The 21,805-nt window shown below is 51.4% G+C and overlaps 1 protein-coding gene and 1 long non-coding RNA gene across 2 annotated transcripts in view; one reads left to right on the top strand and one right to left on the bottom strand.

The window, feature by feature from the left end:
- The window catches only part of COL4A2 (collagen type IV alpha 2 chain), a 208,468-nt gene that overhangs the window by 29,339 nt on the left and 157,324 nt on the right, over window positions 1-21,805 (bottom strand). The window contains exons 21-30 of the mRNA XM_017868195.1: window positions 18,534-18,626; window positions 17,067-17,230; window positions 13,834-13,906; window positions 13,636-13,742; window positions 9,910-10,111; window positions 9,454-9,513; window positions 8,412-8,468; window positions 6,182-6,289; window positions 2,681-2,902; window positions 1,473-1,634 (exon numbers count right to left, since the gene is read on the bottom strand). Of these exons, the coding sequence (XP_017723684.1) occupies window positions 1,473-1,634; window positions 2,681-2,902; window positions 6,182-6,289; window positions 8,412-8,468; window positions 9,454-9,513; window positions 9,910-10,111; window positions 13,636-13,742; window positions 13,834-13,906; window positions 17,067-17,230; window positions 18,534-18,626 (1,248 nt within the window). The remainder of the gene's footprint in view (window positions 1-1,472; window positions 1,635-2,680; window positions 2,903-6,181; window positions 6,290-8,411; window positions 8,469-9,453; window positions 9,514-9,909; window positions 10,112-13,635; window positions 13,743-13,833; window positions 13,907-17,066; window positions 17,231-18,533; window positions 18,627-21,805) is intronic.
- On the top strand, window positions 12,928-19,154 carry LOC108527059 (COL4A2 antisense RNA 2). The gene is made up of 5 exons (XR_014485068.1): window positions 12,928-12,999; window positions 17,691-17,886; window positions 18,257-18,293; window positions 18,382-18,444; window positions 18,613-19,154. It is a non-coding gene; the product is annotated as a COL4A2 antisense RNA 2 (long non-coding RNA).

Here is a 21,805-nt window from a genome sequence, read left to right as displayed (position 1 = left end):
ACTCCCAAAAGCCCCCTCTGCCTCTGGGCTCTAACTCCTTAGCTCCAGCATTCACTCCTCCCAACCTTTGGCTCAATCTTCCTATCCAAACCCCCAGCCCCCTCATATCAGGTTCTCTTCCCCAGCCAGTTTGGGGGATCACAGGCTCCAAAGTGTTCCCTGGGCAATCCTGCCTCTGCTGGGGTGGTCCCCCTTCCTAGAGAGCACCCTGCATTCGAGTCCCAGCCTTCTCCCCTGCTGGTGCCAGGTACTTCTCCCCTTGGGCTTGCTCTGACCTGCCTGTCCCCGCCTCCTCTGGGTCACTGGGGGCTGCGTGGCCTGGTCACTCTGCTGGCTTGCCCAGGCCAAGTGGAAGCCTTTTAATGTGTGTCTCTCTCCCCACATAAAGTGTAGGCTTTAGTTCAGAACAGGCTTTCCCATGGGTCTCGTAAGCACCACATGAGGCTGTGTTCAGCTGATTCTCAGTAGCTGAGAACCAGCACCGCCCTATCAGTACTGAGATAGGAGCCTGAACCTCTGGTTCAGGTTTGCTACCCGGGGAAGCCAGCGGCTAGTGTGGCAACGGGGGAGTGGGCCCTGCCTGAGTCCAGCCCCCAGCTCTTGGACACAGGCGAGGCCCCACATGGGGGAAGCCAGTGTGTATCTTCAAGTGGTGCGGCAGTTCCCTAGGAAGACCTGCTAAGGTCCTGGACAAAGTTGTCGCCTGACTGGCAAACCAGAGCAGTTATGGTAAGACTGAGAGTTTCTAAAAGGTGATTGTAGTCCATGGAGACCACTCCTTATTAAGTAATTGCATCTTTCCCACTTTTCAGTTACAGTGTCCTTTGGTGACATAAAACACTTCCTTAAAAGCTGTTTTCTGGACAAAACAAAAAGGTGGGAAAGTGTATTGATTCCTCCAACCTGCACTGACAGTTTCACTGGACCATGAAGTGTAGAAGTCTGGGAAACTGGCTGTGCTGAGTGCTGGGAGAGTGGCCTGGCCAGCGGTGGGTGATGCCCATGGATGCTGTGCCCTGCTGTCTTCCGGGCCACCTCTGCCACCTGCCTTGGCCTCTGTGTGGTGGGCATGCAGCCGAGGCTCCCCTCCCCACTACTCTGCTCCAGTCTACCCACCGCAGTTTTCCACCTGCTTCCAACTCACACCCTGCACTTTCATAAAACAATTTCTCCTCACCACATCAGAGCAGCGATTCTGAACTTTTGCAGTGGGAATTTCTTTCTTTTTCTTTTTTCCTGATGAAACCTCCCCTAGATCTTTAATATATATAACAGGAACAGAGGATGAGCCGATGTCTCAGGCTGTTTATGTCTCCTTGTTAGGCGAAATACATGTTCTGGTTTGGGAACCCCTGCAGCTCTTAAGGGGTTCCATGGAACAGAGTTTGAGAGCTCCACAGAGAAGGCAGTGCTAGTTCTCTTGGCAGGACCAGTGAGGACCCTACTTGTTTATGGGGAGGCTGGAGTCTTACCTTCAAGACCTGGGATTCCTGGCAGCCCCAAGGGCCCCTCTTGGCCAGGAGCTCCTGGGAATCCATGCTGTCCTGGAGGCCCGGACAGGCCTGGCTGGCCGGAAGGTCCCGGAAGGCCTGGCTGGCCCTTCGGCCCTGGCATCCCAGGCATCCCTTGACTTCCTGTGGGAATCGGAGACAAGAGCTGTAGGGGCGGACTCTGGACTGTTTGTCACAGACAGCATCTCCCTCCACACACTCATTCTGTTAAAAGAGTACTTTATGCTTTTCTGGACTCTAGAGAATCAGGAAAATGCAAAGAAGTATAAAGGGTAAAATCACGGTAACGTACACCATCACTCAGGGATAGTGACTACCACTGGGCATCTCCTTCCTGCCCTTTTCCATTCCTACAAATAACTAGACCTTTGCAGAGTTGACATGGCACAATAAGTACAGTTTTAACCTAGTTTTCTTCACTTGACTTTATATTTTGAACATTGTGCCACATTTAAAAATAGTCTTTGAAACATTAAAATAACTACATGAATAAAACTCTATCACTGGAGACATTTAATGTATTCCATCGCATTCTCCCCACTTCTTTCACTCAGTGTGAACACCTGCTGTCCACAGCATCATCTTTCATTAAAGCTTGGGGCTGCGGTTCCCAAAGCCGATTTGGCATCAGTTGAACCCTTAAAGTCACTGGGTGCCTTGTCACTCATGAAATGTGGGTGCTCTACTTTGATAGAGATACATTGGTAACATTGTAAACAACATTAACACATTTTAAAAAAGCATTAAGTTTTACACCAATAAAATTGCATTCCAGATTATTCCTATTTTCCTTCTTCACCTCTGACTAAGCATGGTCAGGCCCATCATCTTTTCTTCATACCAACTGTACAGATTCTGCCAAGGAAACCAGTGAGCCTGTCATGGCCCCCGTCACGGCCAGGCATATGCAACTTGACAACAGATTGCATCAGTTAATCCACACCTGTCAAAGTTCTCAGATGGCCAGACTGCATCGACTACAGCAGGTATCAAGGTGTTGTCACAGACACTTTCTAAAGGAGCACTGGAAGGCCATGGGAGAAGGTATGCACGGCTGGCACCATAGGGCACTGTTGCTTCCTACCAAATCCCCTGGAAGGGACTGGGGTCGCCCTTGGAGGCCCTGTGCAGCTGGGATGGGGCCCCTGGCTCCCCAATGGGGCACTCACCTCTGAATCCAGGGGGGCCTCTGTCTCCGGGAAGGCCTTTAAACCCAGGCTGTCCAGGCACACCAGCATCTCCCCGTGGTCCGGGCTGGGCTCCCAGGACTTCTCCAGGAAGGCCCCTGTCCCCAGGGGGCCCGTCTGGCCCTGGCAGGCCGATGGGACCTGGGGGTCCATCTGGGCCAGGGAGGCCCACTGCACCTTTGGATCCTCGGGGTCCTATGAACCCTAAAAGGAAACATGGGTGGACCCCAACGCACAAGTTAGCCTGGTGACGTTCTAACAGAAGTGTCAAAAAGAGGCTGGAAACAGCAAACACGTGGCTACGGGCTCCTCAGAAGGCAATCCCTCATTCCTCAGCTCGAGCCCATGTCCCTGTGGCCCTTCTTGGAAGCTACAACCTTTGCCACGTTGTTCTGTTGGTTGCGTTTCTTCTGCTTCCCCCGCCGTCCGGCCCCAGCCCTAAAACTGAGCGAAGGTGGACAAGCCCTTAAGAACGCCTCGTCGGACCTAAATTTGCATAATCCATGGCTTCCCCTGCTTTGCAAATAAGAGCAGCTTTTTGTAGGACCTTCTAGGTTGTGGTGAGTGAGGAACAGCGAAATCCCAGGGAGGCAGGCACGAGCAGGGCCATCGAAGCCAAAATGCTGCCTGCCGTAACATCTCCCTGGTAGAAACCCATCGCTGTCAGCTTGGAAACGCTTCGAAGAGGAACGACACCCCTCTGCTGTACGGACCGTGAAATCATCACGTCCCATCTGCGGATGGAGGGAAGGTGGCTGTCCTGTGTCTTCTGCGGCTGCCACGGGATCAAATGATCTCATCAGGTCACTTCCTTTTTCGGTGCAGTCAGCCCTGACGTGGCCTCAGAATGAACTCCCACAGCTGACAGTCACGCTGCGCTCAGAAGAAAAGGCTGCTAAGGTCACCACCACCCCCGCTGTGCATGCAGGAGAGAAGCCTACAACGATGAGACTGGCAAGTGATTCCTTGGGACAGGATCAAGCACATGACAGGCTCGGCACTCCTACGTATGGATATGGAAAAGGGAACGTTCTCTGTGTTCTGTGGGGTGTATCCCACCAAAAAGATCCAATAAGCAGGGCCTTGGGCCCTCGTGGGCCTGTACAGCCATCCCTGTCTGCGAGCTGGGAGTGACTGGAGCACAGAATAAAGGATCTGGATTAACTTGACGTTAATGAGCTAGACCGTACTCAGAGTTTCAACGGTGTGATTTACTCACAACGAAGAGACATGACTTTCCCTGGCCATGTGACAAGCTGTGCCTGGGGAGCCGTGTGCTTGGGTGTGCCCGTGTGGGTCTCAGATCTGGAATAGACTCTCTGATTTTTACAATCCTTGAATTGGGCGTTTTATCCTCTTCTGCATGTGGCGACAGAAGTGCAGTATATTTCAGCACCATAAAAAGCGACATGCGTTTCAGAAACCGGTCAGTTCCTCAATCGCCACCCACCCCCGGCCTGCCCCAGCCTCCGCTCATGACGTAAGGGCTCACATTTGATGGTGGAACAGGCTCCCAAGTCACGTGGGCAACTGTCCAAATCGCCTGGCAATGGGCATATCCCATCCATTCCCCGCTACAGGGGAGCCCCGTATGGCGTTCACGCAGACATGGCTGTGCACTCCAATCATAATTACCAGAGAACTTTCATACTCACAGCAGGAAAATGTTCAAGAATTATCATCCTCCTTTCAAAATCATGAATGCTTAAACTTAGTATATATGAAATCATGAGAGTGGCAATGTTGCACTTCTAAATACTTAGACTCTTCCCGCAGGGCAACACCACTACAGAGACCCATCCCCGGGGCAGAGGCATGCAGACTTCCTTTGCTTCACTCGAATGCAGAGCTGTTTTGACCAGGGTCTTGATACTGACACAGAAAGTCTGCTTCCCAATTTTGAAAACCATGGAGAAACCATCATATGAAAGGAAACAGGGTCGGGGTTTGGAACAATCCCTGCGGGCTGCAACACGAAATTCAGAAAGATACCATCTATCAGAGACTGACAGACACTTCTGCCTTGAGGCTTAAACCAGCTATCTGAGTGGAGATCAGGGGAGGGGCAGGGTTCCGTCAGTCTTCACTGGGAACATCTGCAGGATGCTCAACCTACAGGTGCAACAGTCCCGACGTTCTGTGTGATATTCCAGACGTGGGGAGCGCTTTATTCAGTTTCTAGAGCCCGGCTGGAAAGGAATCCTGATAAGTGGGGGTCCCAGAAGGTTGCTCAGAATTCCAACAGCATGGAAAGATGTCATTAAAAGAAAGTGTGTGTTCCCGGCGTCAGTTCTGCCTGTTCATGAGACGTCTGTGGGAGATGTGGCCCCTCTCTCAGGGTGTGTGGTTACGAGGAAGTCAACTGTGTGGCTCAGGAACAGCCCAGTGAGAACTCCCTGGAAGGTAGGCTGTATTCTAGGGAGGAACTTTCTAGCAACAAGAGGGTTCCAATGTGCCACGGGTTCTAGGTGACAAGCGGGATTCCAGCAGAGGCTGGAAGAACCTGCCCAGGACCCTGTGGAAGGATGTTTCATCTTGGGTGGAAAGTTGTCCATAATGGCTTCCATGGTTTCATTAGACACACACTACTGAAGATGTGTGTGGCCGGGTGCAGTGGCTCACGCCTGTCATCCCAGCACTTTGGCAAGCCGAGGCGGGCAGATCACCTAATGCCAGGAGTTCGAGACCAGCCTGGCCAATATGGTGAAATCCCTGTCTCTACTGAAAATACAAAAACCAGCCAGGTGTGATGGCATATGCCTGTAATCCCAGCCACTTGGCAGGCTGAGGCAGGAGAGTCGCTTGAACCCTGGAGGTGCAGGTTGCAGTGAGCTGAGATTGTGCCATTGCACTCCAGCCTTGGTGACAGAGTGAGACTCCATTTCATTAAAAAAAAAAAAAGACGTGCATGCCCCTGCAATCAAGGCAGTGCCATCACACTCATGTACACCGCCTGTGGCACAACTGCAGGACACCTACGTCTGTGGACGCCAGGCTGCATTCCAGAGCACACTGACATGCAAGTGGGTACTCCTCACCAGAGCTGGTTAAGGGAAACCTCGTTTTCCTCCACATACAGATTAATGCCTTAAGCTCTTGCAGCCACATCGTGAGAGGGCTATTTATGCCTTTAAGGGTTCTCTCAGGAGAGGATAACTTTGTGTTGCCTTTAGAATGTTTAATATTAATCATTATTAACACCGAGGACATACCTGGGAGACAGGTGTTGCGGAGGACAGCCATTCCGCAACACTGTCTCCTTTTTCCTGCAAGATCTGTAGGTAGCTTCTGCAAAAACCCAGTACAATATCAGTGACGAAAAATCAAGAATTTCTAATCTCCCAAGGACAAATGCAAAAGTTGTCAAGTATTTGTCAAAACAGTTTCTACAAATTGGAAGATAATAGAGCTGGATGCTGACGAACCACACACAGGTCCCCGCCCTGGAACCCAGGGGCTGAATGGGGGTCTGATCTCACTCACCTGGGGGTCCTGGGAACCCTTCACGACCTGGGTCTCCTGGCAAACCCTTGGGCCCTGGTCCTCCATCAGCTCCTGAGAAGCCTGGGATTCCTCGGAGGCCTTTGGCACCTAAACACCCAAATAAACCACAGACCACATCACGTCCCACGAGGATAAATGGGTGTGGTCATGCTTGGCATCCGATTTAATGTGGATCTCATGAAACCGGGAAATAATGGCGCTGGCAGGAATGTCAGCCTGAAACAGCACCTCCAGGCTTACAGAATGATTTTCAGTGTTTAAAATCCTGTTTACGGACTGGAACCATAATAATAATAATATCCAATATTTAGATTCTACAGTGCTCTAAAGGAGGGCTTTGGTGGTGGGGTCAGAATGCCTGGCTGTAAATTTTGGCCCTACCTATTCTATCCATGCGACCACTGACTACTTTCTGTGCCTCAGTCTCCTCATCTGTAAAGTGGGGAGAATGACTGCCTGCTTCATGGGGACGCCATGAGGACTATGAGTTGACTCTTCTCAAACACTTGAACCCTGCTTGGCCCAGTGTGTGGGCTCCAGAACTGTTTTCTAATTGAAGGGCTGAGGTTCCTCACCAATGTCACAAAACCCAACTGCCATGCTTTTTCATCCCCGTTCCTGGGGTCTGGGGAAGGGGATGTGATGCAAATCCACCCTCCACTCTTGGAAAGTGGTGTGCAGACAGCGGGAGTGAGAGGGAGGAGTGGACGGGAGGCCAGCAAGGGGCTCCCAGCAGTGGGGGCCTGGGCGTGAAACGGAAATAACTGGGCATGGCTGGGGGAGCCCCAAAGCCACAGAAACCCACACTCAGACCGCTGAGGCTTTCCCGGTGACCGGCCTTGGCACACGGCTGTGGTCTGGGTGTGTGTTGAGCATGCTGGCCTCTGGTTCTCCCCGACCATCTGAGACATGCGGAGTTGTCACCATTTTGGGGGTTGCTGTATGAGTGATGGTGTTGAAATCCATGGATGGAATTAGACTGGGGGCAGGTCTAATGGAATGCGGAAGATACAAGTTCAGTTCTCAGAAGACAACACAAGGAGCCTTTACCTCTCTGCTCATGGTGCAAATGATACCTCTGCATTTGTCCTGTGGTTCCCAGACCCTGTGATCATGGTGCACTCCGCAGACGCCCTTAGGCGCAGGGCACACAGAATGCGTCTGCCCACTTTCCTAACTCTCAGTGCTGTTCGTACTACACTGGTGTCACTCTTTACAGTTTATCACGGGAAGTGGTGAGGGCATGATTTGTGCAGCAGGAAGCATCTAGAACGCCTGTCTGCACTATTCGTCTTGCACAGGTGGGGACTCAGTTCCAGAAGGAACAAGTGAGAACAGCTCTGGCTGTGTCTCGTGCTTGCAACACTGTTATCCACGTGATGTGCTTCCCTGGCCCCATCACAGGCCGAGTGGAAGAGACATCCAAAGGGGAATTCCTACCGCTCAGAGAACTCGCTTTCCTCAGGCTGATGGACAGAGGCACAGGGCCACCTCTCAGGCTCCAGCCCTCCTCTCCTGGCTCTGTGTTCCCCGATGCTCACAGGCCCACGGAGACCCTGGAGCGCAGGGCAGCAGAGTCTGGGTGTAGGCAGGGGATGCCGAGAGCAGTGGTGGCTGGCCAGGGCCCCACCGCCAACACTGGACACGCCATCCCTGAGAAAGCACGGATGGCCCTAGGCACGGGCTCTGTGAAGAGCATCCAGACTCTTTCTCATACGGGCTGGGAGATGGCCTGGGCCAGCAGACAGAAGCCCAGGTTCTCGCAGGTGCTAGAAACACACACTCTAGCCTTGTTTACTCCTGTTTCCTGTCAGTCAAAACCCAAAAGAAAGAATCCTCTCCTGTAAGTTCTTTCCCTAGATCCTGTGATGGAGAGGCATAAAATGAAAATACATAGAGGTACAACCCCTTTCCAGTCCTAAACACGAGGCTTCCATCTCTGCCCCTGGGGGCGTTCCCCTGCGACCATGGCTGAATTTTCTCTTGTAGCCTGGCCCCAACTCAGTGTCAGCTACCAGACTCCTTTTTCTATAGTGGCAAACGACAGTGGCTCCCCACAGGTGCAAGACCAGTTTGTGCTGAGATGCTGGACACGACCATGTCTGGGACGGGGGATACAAGATCAGAGGAAAGATGTGCGAGGGAGACACAGAAGCGTGAAGATGTGGGAGGAAGGCTGGGTGCACTCTGGGTTCCCCCTGTGCATTACCTGAGGGTCCTGGGGGTCCTGGCAGGCCTGGTAATCCCTTGGGCCCTCCTACGCAACCTGGGGACAGAAAGGAGAAAAGATGAGCCCAAGCAATCCTAAATTCTGAGTCCCACGACCTTGGGGATCCCCAAGGTCAAAAGCTCGAGCCGTGCAAACCGGCTACCATTCTGGGATCAGAGTAACTGAATGATTTAATTCATCTTGGTTCTGATGTAAACACAAGTTTAATTTCATTGTGTAATGAAATCAAAATATTCATATAAAATGCAAACTAAGCCAGTCTAGTCAAATAAAAACTGACACTGCGCTGGCAAACAATTGAGTCCCCCCTGCAGGGCAGTAGCCTGGGTGCAAACCGAGTTAATCCGGCTGCTACCCTGCAAGTCAGTATGGATGCTTTTCTTTTGTCTGGAAGCGTCTATCAGCGATGGAGATAGCCTGCGATTTCAAAATGAATTATTTGACTTCTCCTTTGGGACTCTGTCTCCTTTTAGAGTGAACCACAGCAATGAGACACCTTGCAAAATTAAATCAAGGCTGCGGGCACTTCTGGTTGGTGTGGCCGGGAGCAGGGACACTCCAGCTGGGGTACTGTGCTGTCTGCCCTTTGTCTAAGAGGCTCTCTTGCAAGAACAGGTACTCTTGGAGCTTTCTTTTGTCTGTGAGCCTGGGAATCTGGACCAGGCTCCCATCTTGGCCTGACATCCTGGCCACCGTCTGTGTTCTGGGCTGGGCTCAGCCTCTTCTGCCTGGACCCTCCTGGTAGCACACGTGCCTGTGGAGCTGACTTGGAATGCACTGGCACTTTCCAGTGAACAAGGATTTCTGATGAGAGGGGACTGGTCAAACGTCCCTCCGTCTCTACCAGGTTGTTATTCATGCAATGTATAGTGTTCACCAGGCCACTCTGCTAGTGCCGTGGAAATCAAACGTGGCTTGCACATATTAATATTTCTTATCCCATGCACACTGCACGAGCATAACCAGCAGACCAAAGGAGAGTTCCCTAGTGTCCTAAAGCCACCTGCACCTCCCAGAGTACCTGGCTGGATGGCCTCCTGTCTGTCACCTCCAATGGGCCTTTTCACATCTGTGTCACAATCTGGGGGGAAGACAAAGGACAGGGTGAGGCAATTTTGAAACAGGTAAGACTGACTGGCTCGTGTGGGGTGTGCACACATGTGAAGGTATGTGTGTCGCGTATGTTGCTGGAGGGGGCAGGAAGGCTGTGGTGTGGGCAGGGAACGGGAAAGCCATCTCTGAACTTTTGGGCAAGCCTCTGTCACTGCAGTCCTAGAGGAGAGGCTGCATGTTCCAGCTGCTGAGGGGAGGCTGGTGGGGGCCCAATACCCCATAGCTGGGTCATCCCTCGTACATGTGAGAACAGATGAGGCCAAACAGCATCCTCATCTGACTCTCCCGGGAAACGTCCACACTGACGAAGGAAAGCGTGGAATGTCTCAGACTGTGAAAGGTAAACGGGAGGATTCCTTCATACCTCTTTGTCCTGGGGTCCCTGCGGGGCCAGGAGGGCCCGGGAAGCCTGGTGGTCCAGGTAAGCCGGCGTCTCCAGGGAAACCACGCTGGCCTTTGAAGCCGGGAAGGCCCAGTCCTGGGGGACCCACTTCTCCTGGAGTACCTTTCGTTCCAGGTATTCCTGGATAGCCTGCGTCCCCGGGAGGGCCCTTGATGCCATCGCCCTGTGTGAAAATTCAGTTTATTTCTTAAACTACATACCAATGTTAAAGATTGCCTCGACTTCCCTGTTTCCTTTCCCATTTCCTGGAATCCTGAGCTATGGATCCAGAACAGAAAGACAACAGAGATGAACAGGAACCTGCTGCCACGGTCAGCCAGGTCACAGCAGCCAGCGGCAGACTGTGTAGCAGTCTAAGCAACGCCACAGAAGCCGGTGTGGAAGTCACGTGCACACGCTTGAGCATTTCTCTCTTCCCACCCGCCAGCTCCCCTGCATCAGCCTGGGCCTTCATCCCCAGAACAGTGAAGGCCTAGGCTTCTGTGTTCTACTGCGGATGGAGGGAGAAACACATGATTTTGTTGTTATAATTTAGCATCGGTGAAATGGCTCCTATTCATAAGGGATGCTACGTTGTTAAAGGAAAGGAAGCTAATTTGGACAAGGAAAGAGGCGTGTGCCTCTCAGAAGTCAGGAGAGATTACAGGATTGGGAATGGAGAGGGGCTGCCCTGTGGAGGAAAGCACCAACTAGGGGGTGCTGGCGGGAGGTGCAGGGATGGGGTGGGGAGGCCGGCAGCAGTGATGCTGGTGTGATCTGTGCACACACCACGGCCCGACTTGGTGCTGTCCCTACGTGCTGGTGAAACAGCTGTGCACATAAACTCCAGCCCATCTGCCGAGGCATGGGACGAGGCTGGGTGTTCTCACCACAACGAGGCAGCTGCTTATAACAAATCAAACCCTGCTCTCCACTGACACCACAGCCCCTTCCTTGTCAAAGGCATGATGGAGCGGGACAGGGACACCAGTCCAGCCCTATTTATGGGACCCTGATTAAGTGGTGCACCCCTGTGTTTTAGCTTTTTTTCATAGGGGAGGGGGACACAAGGCTGTTGTAGAGATCACAGGGCAGATGCCCCAAACTTAGTGGACAGCGATGGGGATAATGCCACTGGAAGGTGGCGAGGGCAGGATCATGAGTTTTCTAAAGTCAGAAGTTGACATGCTTGGCTTAGAGATGCTACCAAACAAGGAAGGCACACAGCACTATGAAAAGCCCCTACACCCCGAGAATGGGAAGCCAAGGCTGCAGGGTTCTCCCTGACCCTAACCCTCACCCCTACCCCTACCGCTGCTCCAACCACCCGCCCCCAGCTGGGCTGAGACTGGCAGCCAGGCTTAGGAGCTGCAGGGGTGGGTGAACCCCAAGGCTGGACAGGTGCACCTCCTGATCACCAACTTCATAAGGCACCAACTCCAGGGAAGGCCATCACTGCTGTAACAAATCCAGACTCAAACGGACCACACACACACACACACACCACACCACACCACACACACACACACACCACACCACACACACACACCACATACACACACACACACACGCACACACACACACCACGCACACACACACACACCACATACACACACACGCACACACACACACACCACATACACACACACCACATACACACCACACCACACACACATATGAGCACACCACACACCACATACACACTCACCACCCCCACCCCACATGACACTGAACAGGCCAAAGACTGTTCCAACCACAGGAATCATTACTCATCCTCCTCTTCTGGCTAAAGTGACCAATTATGGCTGTGCCTCTTATTTAACCCTGCTGCCTCCCAGACAAGATTTTTAAGACACCCAATCATAGAATTATCTGTGTTCTCTGGCCCCAAAAAACTGCACTTAAACTGTAAAGATGTGGACCAGGTGTGGTGGCTCATGTCTGTAAAACCAATGCTTTGGGAGGCCAAGGCGGGAGAATCACTTGAGCCCAGGAGTTTGAGACCAGCATGGGCAACATAGAGAGAGCTCATCTCTGCAAAAAATTTTAAAAATATTAGGTGGGTGTGCTGGCGTGCACCTGTGGTCCCAGGTACTCGGGAGGTTGAGGCAGGAGGATGGCTTGAGCCCAGGAGTTCAAGGCTACAGTGAGCTTTGATTGTACCACTGCACTTAAGAGTGTTGCTACAGACATGACCCACATTAAAACTAGAGAAGACATGGGTTATGGAATGAGGCAAATAAGTTGCAAACAGAATTCAGGTGTGAGGCTCTGAAGAGGAGGAAGAGAATTATGAGTTCAACTATCCTCCCATGATGCTGAAGTCGTTTTTTTTTTTTTGTTTTTTTTTTTTTTGTTTTTTTTGTTTTTGAGACGGAGTCTCTCTCTGTAGCCCTGGCTGGAGTGCAGTGGCCGGATCTCAGCTCACTGCAAGCTCTGCCTCCCGGGTTTATGCCATTCTCCTGCCTCAGCCTCCGGAGTAGCTGGGACTACAGGCGCCCACCACCTCGCCCGGCTAGTTTTTTGTATATTTTAGTAGAGACGGGGTTTCACCGTGTTAGGCAGGATGGTCTCGATCTCCTGACCTCGTGATCCGCCCGTCTCAGCCTCCCAAAGTGCTGGGATTACAGGCTTGAGCCACCGTGCCCGGCTGATGCTGAAGTCTTAACCCCCAGGACCCAGACATGTGACCTTATTTGAAAATAAGGTCTTTGAGGGTGCTCAAGGTCAGATGAGGTCTTTAGGATGGGCCCATTTCAATGTGACCACTATCCCTATAAAAAGAGGAAATTTGGACCCAGAGACAGACACATTGAGAGGACAGATGATGGGAAGACACAGAGAGAAGACAGCCATCTATAAGCCAAGGAATGCCAGAGCTCCCAGAAGCCAGGAGAGAGGCAGGGACAGATCCTCCCGCACTGTCTCAGAAGGAACCAGCCCTGCAGACACCTTGATGTTGGCTTCCAGCCTCCAGAGCTGTGAGACCACACATTTCTGATGTCTAAGTCACCCAGTCTGTGGCATTTTGTGACCTCAGCCCCAGAAAACCAGTACAAAGAGCTTAAAGAGGCATAGGCTTGGTGACCTTAGGGAGGAAAATGGAATCTAGACAATAAAGACCTGAGAAATAAGCTTGCAGGGTCCTGAGAAGGGAACGCTCCAGAGCTGGCAGTGGGAAAGGCGTGGTGGCAGGGGAGGCTCAGAGGCCGGAGGGTGCACAGGAGGGGGTCTTGTCTCCCTCCGTGGCTGCCTCCCTTGCCTCTGACGCCAGCCTCCCCCGAGGAAACAATGCTGGGGTCTCTGCAGGCTACTAGATAGCCCCTCCTTCAACACCAGTGTGTGTTTGTTGCAAAAATGAAATTGTATATTTTATGATTTACCTTGGAAAAACAGGGTTCTGTCACCCATTTTAGAATATTCTACTTTTTTTGGGTGGGGGGGGGTCTTAGTCTGTTACACCACGACAAATATTTATTTGCTCATTGACTTTTAAATGTTCACTTGGAGCTTGGCTTCCAACTTCATTCACCGTTTCCTAAAAAATCTGATTTCTGCTCATTAAAAATAGAATGAGCAGAATGAGCAACCTGTCCTATGCACGGGTTGGTTCAGTGCTCGTGTCAATACTGTTTGCTTCTTGGGTGTTTGGAGAACCTGAAGGATGAAGAAGAGAGGACGGAGCTGCCGCAGTTTGTGGCTACTCACGGGAGGGCCTGGGAGGCCGGGGAATCCATCGAGCCCATCGCGGCCTGGGCCGCCATCATCACCTTTCATCCCGGGCACACCTGGGACGCCGGGCTGTCCCCGCTCACCTGGAAAGGGATCTGCATGTGAAGCTGCCCAGGCAGGCACCCACAGGAAGGCTCAGTGCCCCAGGAGCCACATGGCCAGAGAGGAACTGACCTTTGGTCGTGATTGTTCTGGAATCTCCTTTTGCTCCTTTGGGCCCAGGAGCACCAACGTTGCCAGGGACTCCCTGTGGAAAACAGACAAAAAAATGTCTTCCTCCTTCGTACTGTGAGGGCATCTGAGAAGATTGCTGGCAAGCTTTTTCATCTCACACAGCGGCAGGCAGTCACCCGTCCCCAAGCCGAGCACCACCCGAGGAGCACTTTCTGCGATGCTGGACACGTCCCTATCCAGCTTCCCAGTGTGGGGCCACTGGCCGCAGTGGCTGTGGAGCACTGGAACTGTGGATGGCAGGACTGAGGAACCGGATGGTACCTTTTCTTTAATTTTAAATAATTACAATGCGTCTGGGCGCAGTAATTCACTCCTGTAATTGCAGCACTTTCGGAGGCTGAGGCGGGCGGATCACTTGAGGTCAGGAGTTCGAGTTCAGCCTGGCCAACATGGTGAATGAAACCTCATCTCTACTAAAAATACAAAAACTTAGCTGAGTGTGGTGGTGGAATGCAGTGGCAGGCGCCTGTAATCCCAGCTACTTGGGAGGCTGAGGCAGGAGAATCACTTGAACCCGGGAGGTGAAGGTTGCAGTGAGCCGAGATCTTGCCACTGCATTCTAGCCTGAGTGACAAAGCGAGACTCTGTCTCCAAAAATAAATAAATAAATAAATACAATGCAGTGGAAGTAGTCACAGGTGGCTGGACAGGGAAACCCAGGTCCTAGGCCCATCTTCAGTGTCCCTGGGCTCTGCCCAACGGTGCAGATCTGTAGGCTCCAGCCCGGGGCAGCTGAATCATTGCCTTTGTGTCCACAGAGGCCCCAGGGATCCACGGGCTCAGCGCCTTTTGAGAAGCGCTGAACTAAAGGTCAAGGTGGCTTCCTCTAAACCACGGCTGTTTAGGAGCCAAGCAGGTTAATCCAGGTATGGAGGGTAAAATTTTGTGATAATATTGAGAACAATAAATGGTATTTAATAGACAAGTGTTTCCTGCACTGAGGTTAAGGTTGGAAGAAAAAGATACTTTAGAGAGAAGCTGCCTGCAGGGATTCTCGAATCGCAGCCTGGAAAATGGCGTCTAGCTCTTTCCACGATGAGCAGGGTACCCGTCAGGGGAGTGTTTTCAAATGTGAGCTGTGCTAGCTTTTGGCATATCTTGGTTGACGCTATTTCCAAGAATATGGGAAGGTGTGGAGTTGCTTTAATTAAATGGAATGTTGCAAGTGATTGGGAGTTTCCCTTCTCCTAGAAAATTCCGCAGATTCTTGATGTATTTAGTGCTTTGCAACATTACTTTAGAATCTAGGAGAGTTCCTCACAGACAGACCAGGCCCAATCAATCAATACACGCTGGTTACATGGATGGAGGGATGGACTTATTGACCCACTCCCGCACTTCAAGCACCCTGCCAGAGTCTACCAGCACAAATATCAAAAATAAAAAAAAAAACCACCACCCAAAAAAAACGAACCAAAAAACTCCCAGATGGTCTCAGGTATTCCCACTGCAGTGGGGTTTCCAGACACACAATCACAGCAATCAGTGCGGGACACCAGGCACAGCCAGAGGCATCTGAACAAAAGTTCTGTGGACATGTGTGCTCGGAAGGTTTTAGACATTTCAGGGGCACAGAATGGGATCCATTTGGCTTCTAGGAAATATTCGGTCACTTTTTAAACAACTGAGGATCCTACTAGCTTTGCCATTGGTATATTTGCAGTTCTCACCACATGCACTTTTTCTCAATACTGGAGTCACTGTTACTGCTAGACAGCTGTGATTCGGAGACTGTATCCTTTTTAAGCTGGGATAAAACAGAGCACCCACTATTTTTTGTTAAATTTTCCTGTTTGTCTTCTGAGAAAACCTAGGGCCTGGATCAGCGAGGTGCCCGGGTCTCATTTTCACCTGCACAGCTCCGTGCCATGAAGCAGTTGGGAGTCATGACCGTCAGCAACACTCTCTGCGGGGCTGCAGTTCTCTTACCTGCTGTGGACTCAGATCCGTTACATTTCCTTGGCCAAGTGTCCAGACCAACTGTTTTTCTTCTATTGCTGAATATGCAAAATAATGAACTTTTTGCTTTATAAATTTCCCAAAGTTCTTTTTTGGAAGTTAAAAAATCAACAAAAAGTGTAATTTCTTCGTCTCCATCTGAAATTCACTTTGAACTCTTTGGTCAGCTAAAATCTGCCACGGAAGAAAGGTCTGCTGCAGGTGATCTTTTCATAAGGCACAGAATAAAGGCATGAGCTGGTGTGTGTGGGGTCCACACCTCCACACAAGCACATGCACGGTTTAAAATCAAAAGGTCTTGCTTTTATCAGGTGAAGGAATCCTTCCAACAATGCTAAATCAGGTCTTGCTCAACTTGAGAAGGTGAATATTTGATAAATAAATAATGTCTTTTACATGAAAATGATAGATTTTTGAGATATAATTCATATAGCACAAAATTCACTGTCTTAAAGTATAAAATTCGGTGATTTTTAGTATTTTCACAAGGATGTGCAACCATCACTCCTATCTAATTCCAGAACATCTTCATTATATCAAAGAGAAACCCTATACCCATTAAGCAGGTACTCCCCACCCCACTCCCACCTGTGGCAGCCACCAATCGACTTCCTGTTTCTAGGTTGCCTGTGTGGACATTTCATAAGAACAGAATGAGAGAGCATGTGACAGCACATGTCCTTCTGTGTGGGTCTCAACCCCCATGGCATAGCATGTTCCGGTTCATCCACAGTGAGGTATGGATCAGCACCTCGCTCCCACGTGAAGGTGAGCGCTATTCTATGGTTTAGATGCTGTATAGATTTAGTTGATCCATTCATCAGGTGATGGACATTTGGACAGTTTTCACCTTCTATTTTGAACAATGCTGCTCTGAACATTGGTGTATGCATGCTTGCGCGGACAATTGCTTTCAAGTCTCTTGGGGATGCACCAGGAGTGGCATTTCTGGGTCAAGTGGTGACCCCCTGTTGAACTCTTTCAAGAGCTGTTGGCTGCGGTTCCCACAGCAGCGCCCCTTCTCAGTCTCACCAGTGGACGTGTACAAAGTCCACCCTGGAGTACGCGGGTTTTTTGAATGGTTTAGCCATGCCTTGGGTCCATGAGTGTTGCCGGTCTGAAGCTGTATAAACTTAGGAGATAAAAGGCAAGAACGGGACACCTGGGGAGGCCTCAGAGTGTCTTGCCAGCTTCATGATGAAATTGTTCCTCACCTTGAGCCCTGGGAACCCAGGGAGGCCATGTTGGCCGGGGTCTCCTTTGTCCCCTTTCCTCCCCGGCTCCCCGTTGATGCCTGCAAAGCCCTTGGGTCCTGGCAGTCCTGGAGGACCTCTGACAGGTTCGTCGCCTTCTGCACATCTGCAGTCCCCAGCGTCACCTGCAGAGGAGGGAGAGGAGGGCCTCCTTGTTCCGCATTCCTCTCAGCGTGGCGGGGAGAGTGGGGCGCCGCACTTGGTGCTTTATGGACACTGCCTGTTCTGATGGGCACTATGACCCCCATTTCTTAGATGGGAAAACTGAGGCTCAGACTAAGCGACTCAAGTGTTCATTCACAGTCTCGTGGGGTTCAGAATTTGACTCTGATGTTTACTAAAGATACTTAAAAACTGGGACCACACTCAGAGGCGCAGGCTGAGTTGTGGGGAATGTGAAGGAGGTTAAGGAATTCAGCACTCGGAGCTGAAGATCGCCACCACTGGGCCTGCGGGCTGAGGGCAGGAGCTGGTTCCAGGGAGCTGTCAGGGAGGGCAAGAGCCCTGGCTTCAGAGGCCAAGGTCACAAAAGGTCATGGGTGAGCAGGGAAGACATGCCTGACCTCTTCCTCTGTTTTGCCACAGCTGAACCCAGGGAGCCAGGCAGCAAGGAAGTACTATGCTGGCAGCAGGGGTTGGCTTCCCCAGGGCAGAGATGATGCGCAGTGGGGAGGCCCCGCTTCCTCCAGGTCCTGGGGTGCCTGCTATCAGGTCATGCCCATCCACAGTGGGCTGCTGAATGCACCGCACATCCCACATATGTCAAAACGGCCAGGGCGTGGTGAGTGCCAGGAAGTGCCCTGCCGTGTTCCGGGAGGGGAGAGCTGAGCAGGAGCACACTTTGAACCACACCGGGCCCACAGAGCCTTACAGAGGATGGCCTCGAGCTAGGGGCAGAGTTCCTGAGGTGACTGGGAAGGGTCAGGTGCAAAGACCACGGGTTCCAAGTTCACCTCCTCATCAATGGGAAGGGAGACCCAGGCAAGCCACGTCACCCCACCGAGTCTCAGTGGGACCAGGGATGGTGACTATACCAGCACCTTGCCATGGACAGAGCTCTCTACAGACCTCTGTTACAATGCCTCGATCTGAGCCCTTGAGACATTACCTGAGTACAGCCTAAGAAATAACTGTTTTCCCTTTTAACCCAGTACAGGACTCAGCATCGGCCTCAGTGCTGCTAGGAAGGTCAGTGAAGAGGATGGAGAGCAGGGACGGTGAGCCTGGGGGCCGAGTGCTCAGACAGCACCACTGGCTCCATGCGACTCCCTCTCAGTGTCATCACCATGGGGACAGGAGGTTGGGAGGGACATGCAGGCTCATTTTCATCTCCAAACACGTGAGTGGGGGATGGATTTCAGCTTCTGTTAGGTGAGGGAGTCGGAAAGGCCAGGCTGTCCTTATCCCATCCCTCCCAGACGTTCTTACCTTTCCATCCCTTTGGTCCGCGGGCTCCAGGGGAGCCGGAAAGCCCAGGAAAGCCTGCTCTTCCTTCTGCTCCTTTCAGCCCAAACAGGAAGCCTAGAGAGACAACCACAGACGCAGGGCATCGGCCCCATGGATGCCTGGGGTCCCACACAGACGCAGGGCATCGGCACCATGGATGCCTGGGGTCCCACACAGACGCAGGGCATCGGCCCCATGGATGCCTGGGGTCCCACACAGACGCAGGGCATCGGCACCATAGGTGCTCGGCGTCCCACCCAGTTGTGGGGCACCAGCATCAAGGACACCCAGGGTCGCCCCCAGACACAGGGCACGGGCACCACAGAGACGCCTGGCGTCCCATCCAGCCCAAGGCTTTCAGCCAAGCCTCCCCAAATGATCCATAAACCCCAATTCCATAAATAAAAGCACATTTTTTCAAAAGAAAATGTAGACTGTTTTGTGGCGATAGCCTTCAGGGTTGGGAAGAAATGTAAGAGTTTGCAAATTTAGTTTTTCCATTAAAGTATAGGGATAACAATTATTCCTTTTGAGAAACACTGAGTCCAAAGAAAAGTTTCGATTTTTTGATCATGTAACTTGGATTCCAAGACTGCTACTCACTTCTGGTTCCCCCCAAAAAATTTAAAAAAAAAGATGAACTCAGTTTTCCATTTTGATCTTTCTCTGATATAGGAATGGGGGCACACGTGTGCATCCCCCCAGAACAGTTTCCTCTTTCCCGCCTCACATGCACACACACGGAGTTAGCATAACTAAGTGTTATGCTAATTAAATATTGTGGCCAATCTGGATTCAGCATGGTCAACCATATTGGATGACCTCACCCACCACCTTCCCTTTCTAACCCTCTCCCCACCAACTCCTGCAGGGCTCAATGATCCAGGCGGGGGCATCCCTGATGGCTGACGGTGCAAAAAATGCGCTCTTAACGCCAGCAAAGTGCGCACCGTCGCATTGGAGAAGAAGAGTGCCATCTTGTGGCAGAAGGAAGGTGCACGTCTGCAGGACACACGAGCCGCTGCTGGGGGCAGGCTCTGCAGGTGTGCCCTGCAGCAATCTGTCCTCCTCACTGTTCAATAATAGGGTGAGAGCTCCAACGGGCAAATGGCACTCCCCCCAACAAATTAAAAGGCATGTTGCTATACACATTACATGGAACCTGAGAGGAGCAGGGAATGAGGCCATTACACACAGGAAGGTGAGAAAACTCCAACTTTAAGGAACCCAGCTATCGGCTTGGAAAAGAGCACAGGAGTTTGCATGTCAGAGAACCGCCAGGTGAGGATAAACGTCTATGAGAACGAGGACACAGATACTGTCCCATGCAGTTTGCTCACTGCACGTTTACCATAGCTCATTCATTCGTTCGCTCATCAAACACTTATCCTGTGCCTATGCTGTGCCAGGCTGTGTGCTAGCTGCTGTGAGTATACAACTGGAAACGAAACTGACGGACTCTCATGGAGCTTACAGCTTAGATGTGGAGATACACATTAAACACACAGTGCTGTAAACACACTAATGCGGATTTTCCAATTATGGCCGGTGCCGTGAGAACAGGGGAAAGCAGCAGGGAGAGGCCCAGTGAAATGTTTTGGGGGTAGTCAGGAGAGTCCTTTCTGAGGAAGTGATGCTTAAATTAAAGCCCAAAGAATAACCTCCGCAAGTGGGGAGCAGGAGAGAATACTCCAGAGTGAGGACAGGGTTTCCAAAAGGCCCTGAAATAGGGAGAAGGCCAGCGCCCAGAGGGTGGTGAGTGAAAGGCAGATTTGCACAAAGGGAGGGGAAGAAACCGGACTTGGCTTTTATCCTGAGGGCAGCAGGAAGCCATTAAAGGGCATCAAGGATGGAGGCTACACGGTCTGCCATGTGGGTCTGCCATGTAGACGACGGGCTGGCGAGGGGAGGAACAGTGGGTGTCATCCTAGCAGGCTGCGCAGGCGGTGGTGGTGGAGAGCAAGGGCACGCACAGCATTGGAGAGGGGGCCCCCCAGGATGTGCGAGGGAGCCAGTACAGAATGGGTGAGGTACGCAGAGCAGCCCAGGGTTCTGCTGGAGCTTCCGGGTTTGTGCAGGGGGGTGAGGACCAAGGGAGAGGCCTGCGGGGTGGCAGGGGATGAGGACAGAGGAGGCCCAGAGCTCCATTTTGGACATGGAGAGCTTGAGGCATTTGTGAGACACGTGCATAGGGTTGACTCTGTGTCAAGTTAATGGTTTCTGTTAGTAGCTCAGAACACAGAACAGGGCCGGAGAGGAAATGAGTGAGTGACCAGCACACACTGCGGGTACTTTCATCTGGAGGACGAGTTCATCTACGTGGGGAGTGGAGGGAGGGGCAGGGACTTCAGGGGAGAGATGTCGGGGGGCAGTAGGATTTCCCGGGAGTGGAAGGGAGAAGACAGCGTCTTCAGGAGGAGAGGCGGCCGCACCCCACACTGCTGGGGACACAGGGTGACCAGTGACCAGGTCAACTGCTGTGTCCGGTCAGTCATGGACTTTGTGAGTTTTGCTCTATGTCTCCAAGCTCTCCCTCTGTGTGATGAGACATGCAGTGTCACAGGTAGAGAAATTTAACCACACACTTCAGAGACGTCAGCATTGTCAATCAGACACGTCATTCATTCAGGACAAAGAGCTTGTGGGCGCACCTTACAATGGAAGCATTGGATGCTTTGCAAATTTAGTCCCAAAGGCACACAGTGGCTCTCTGAAGGTGACAGCCTTCCTCTGCCCCCTGCTGCTCTCTTTTTCTCTAATATATTAGTCATATTAAATAACTCCTATAGAATAGCAGTGTGTCTCTTAGATGTTTGCAACATGATTTCCACAAAGAGCCCCTGGCCAAACAAGCCAGGCCTATTTTGACTTACTCTACAGTGGAACAGAACTTCCCGGAACTCAGTTCAGCTAACTGAACTAGAACGGGGGGAAGCGAAGTATTTCACCCAGAAAGAAAACTGTCTTCCTGGTTTGATTTTACTGGAGCTGCAAAAGACTAAAAATTCTGGTTTGCATCAGTAGCAACCTATAAAACAGGACGAAATGTAGTTAACAAGAGAGGAATCTAGCAATTTCATTCCAGGGGAAAAGTCAGAGAACTCCATAGGAATCAAGGTCATTCCTACTAAACTACAACCACACACACATTCTCCAAAGGCCATTACGGTGGACTACTTTTGTATAAGAACTTGCTTTAAAATGTTGATTTGGAAACCATGTGTCTCACAGGGGTGACACATACAATTAGAGGA

The sequence above is a fragment of the Rhinopithecus bieti genome, unplaced genomic scaffold (assembly GCF_001698545.2).
Source record: "Rhinopithecus bieti isolate Rb0 unplaced genomic scaffold, ASM169854v2 scaffold_3734, whole genome shotgun sequence".
In the NCBI taxonomy this organism is placed as follows: domain Eukaryota; kingdom Metazoa; phylum Chordata; class Mammalia; order Primates; family Cercopithecidae; genus Rhinopithecus; species Rhinopithecus bieti.
Note: the sequence above shows the minus strand (reverse complement) of the source record. Positions and strands in the feature narration are given on the sequence as shown.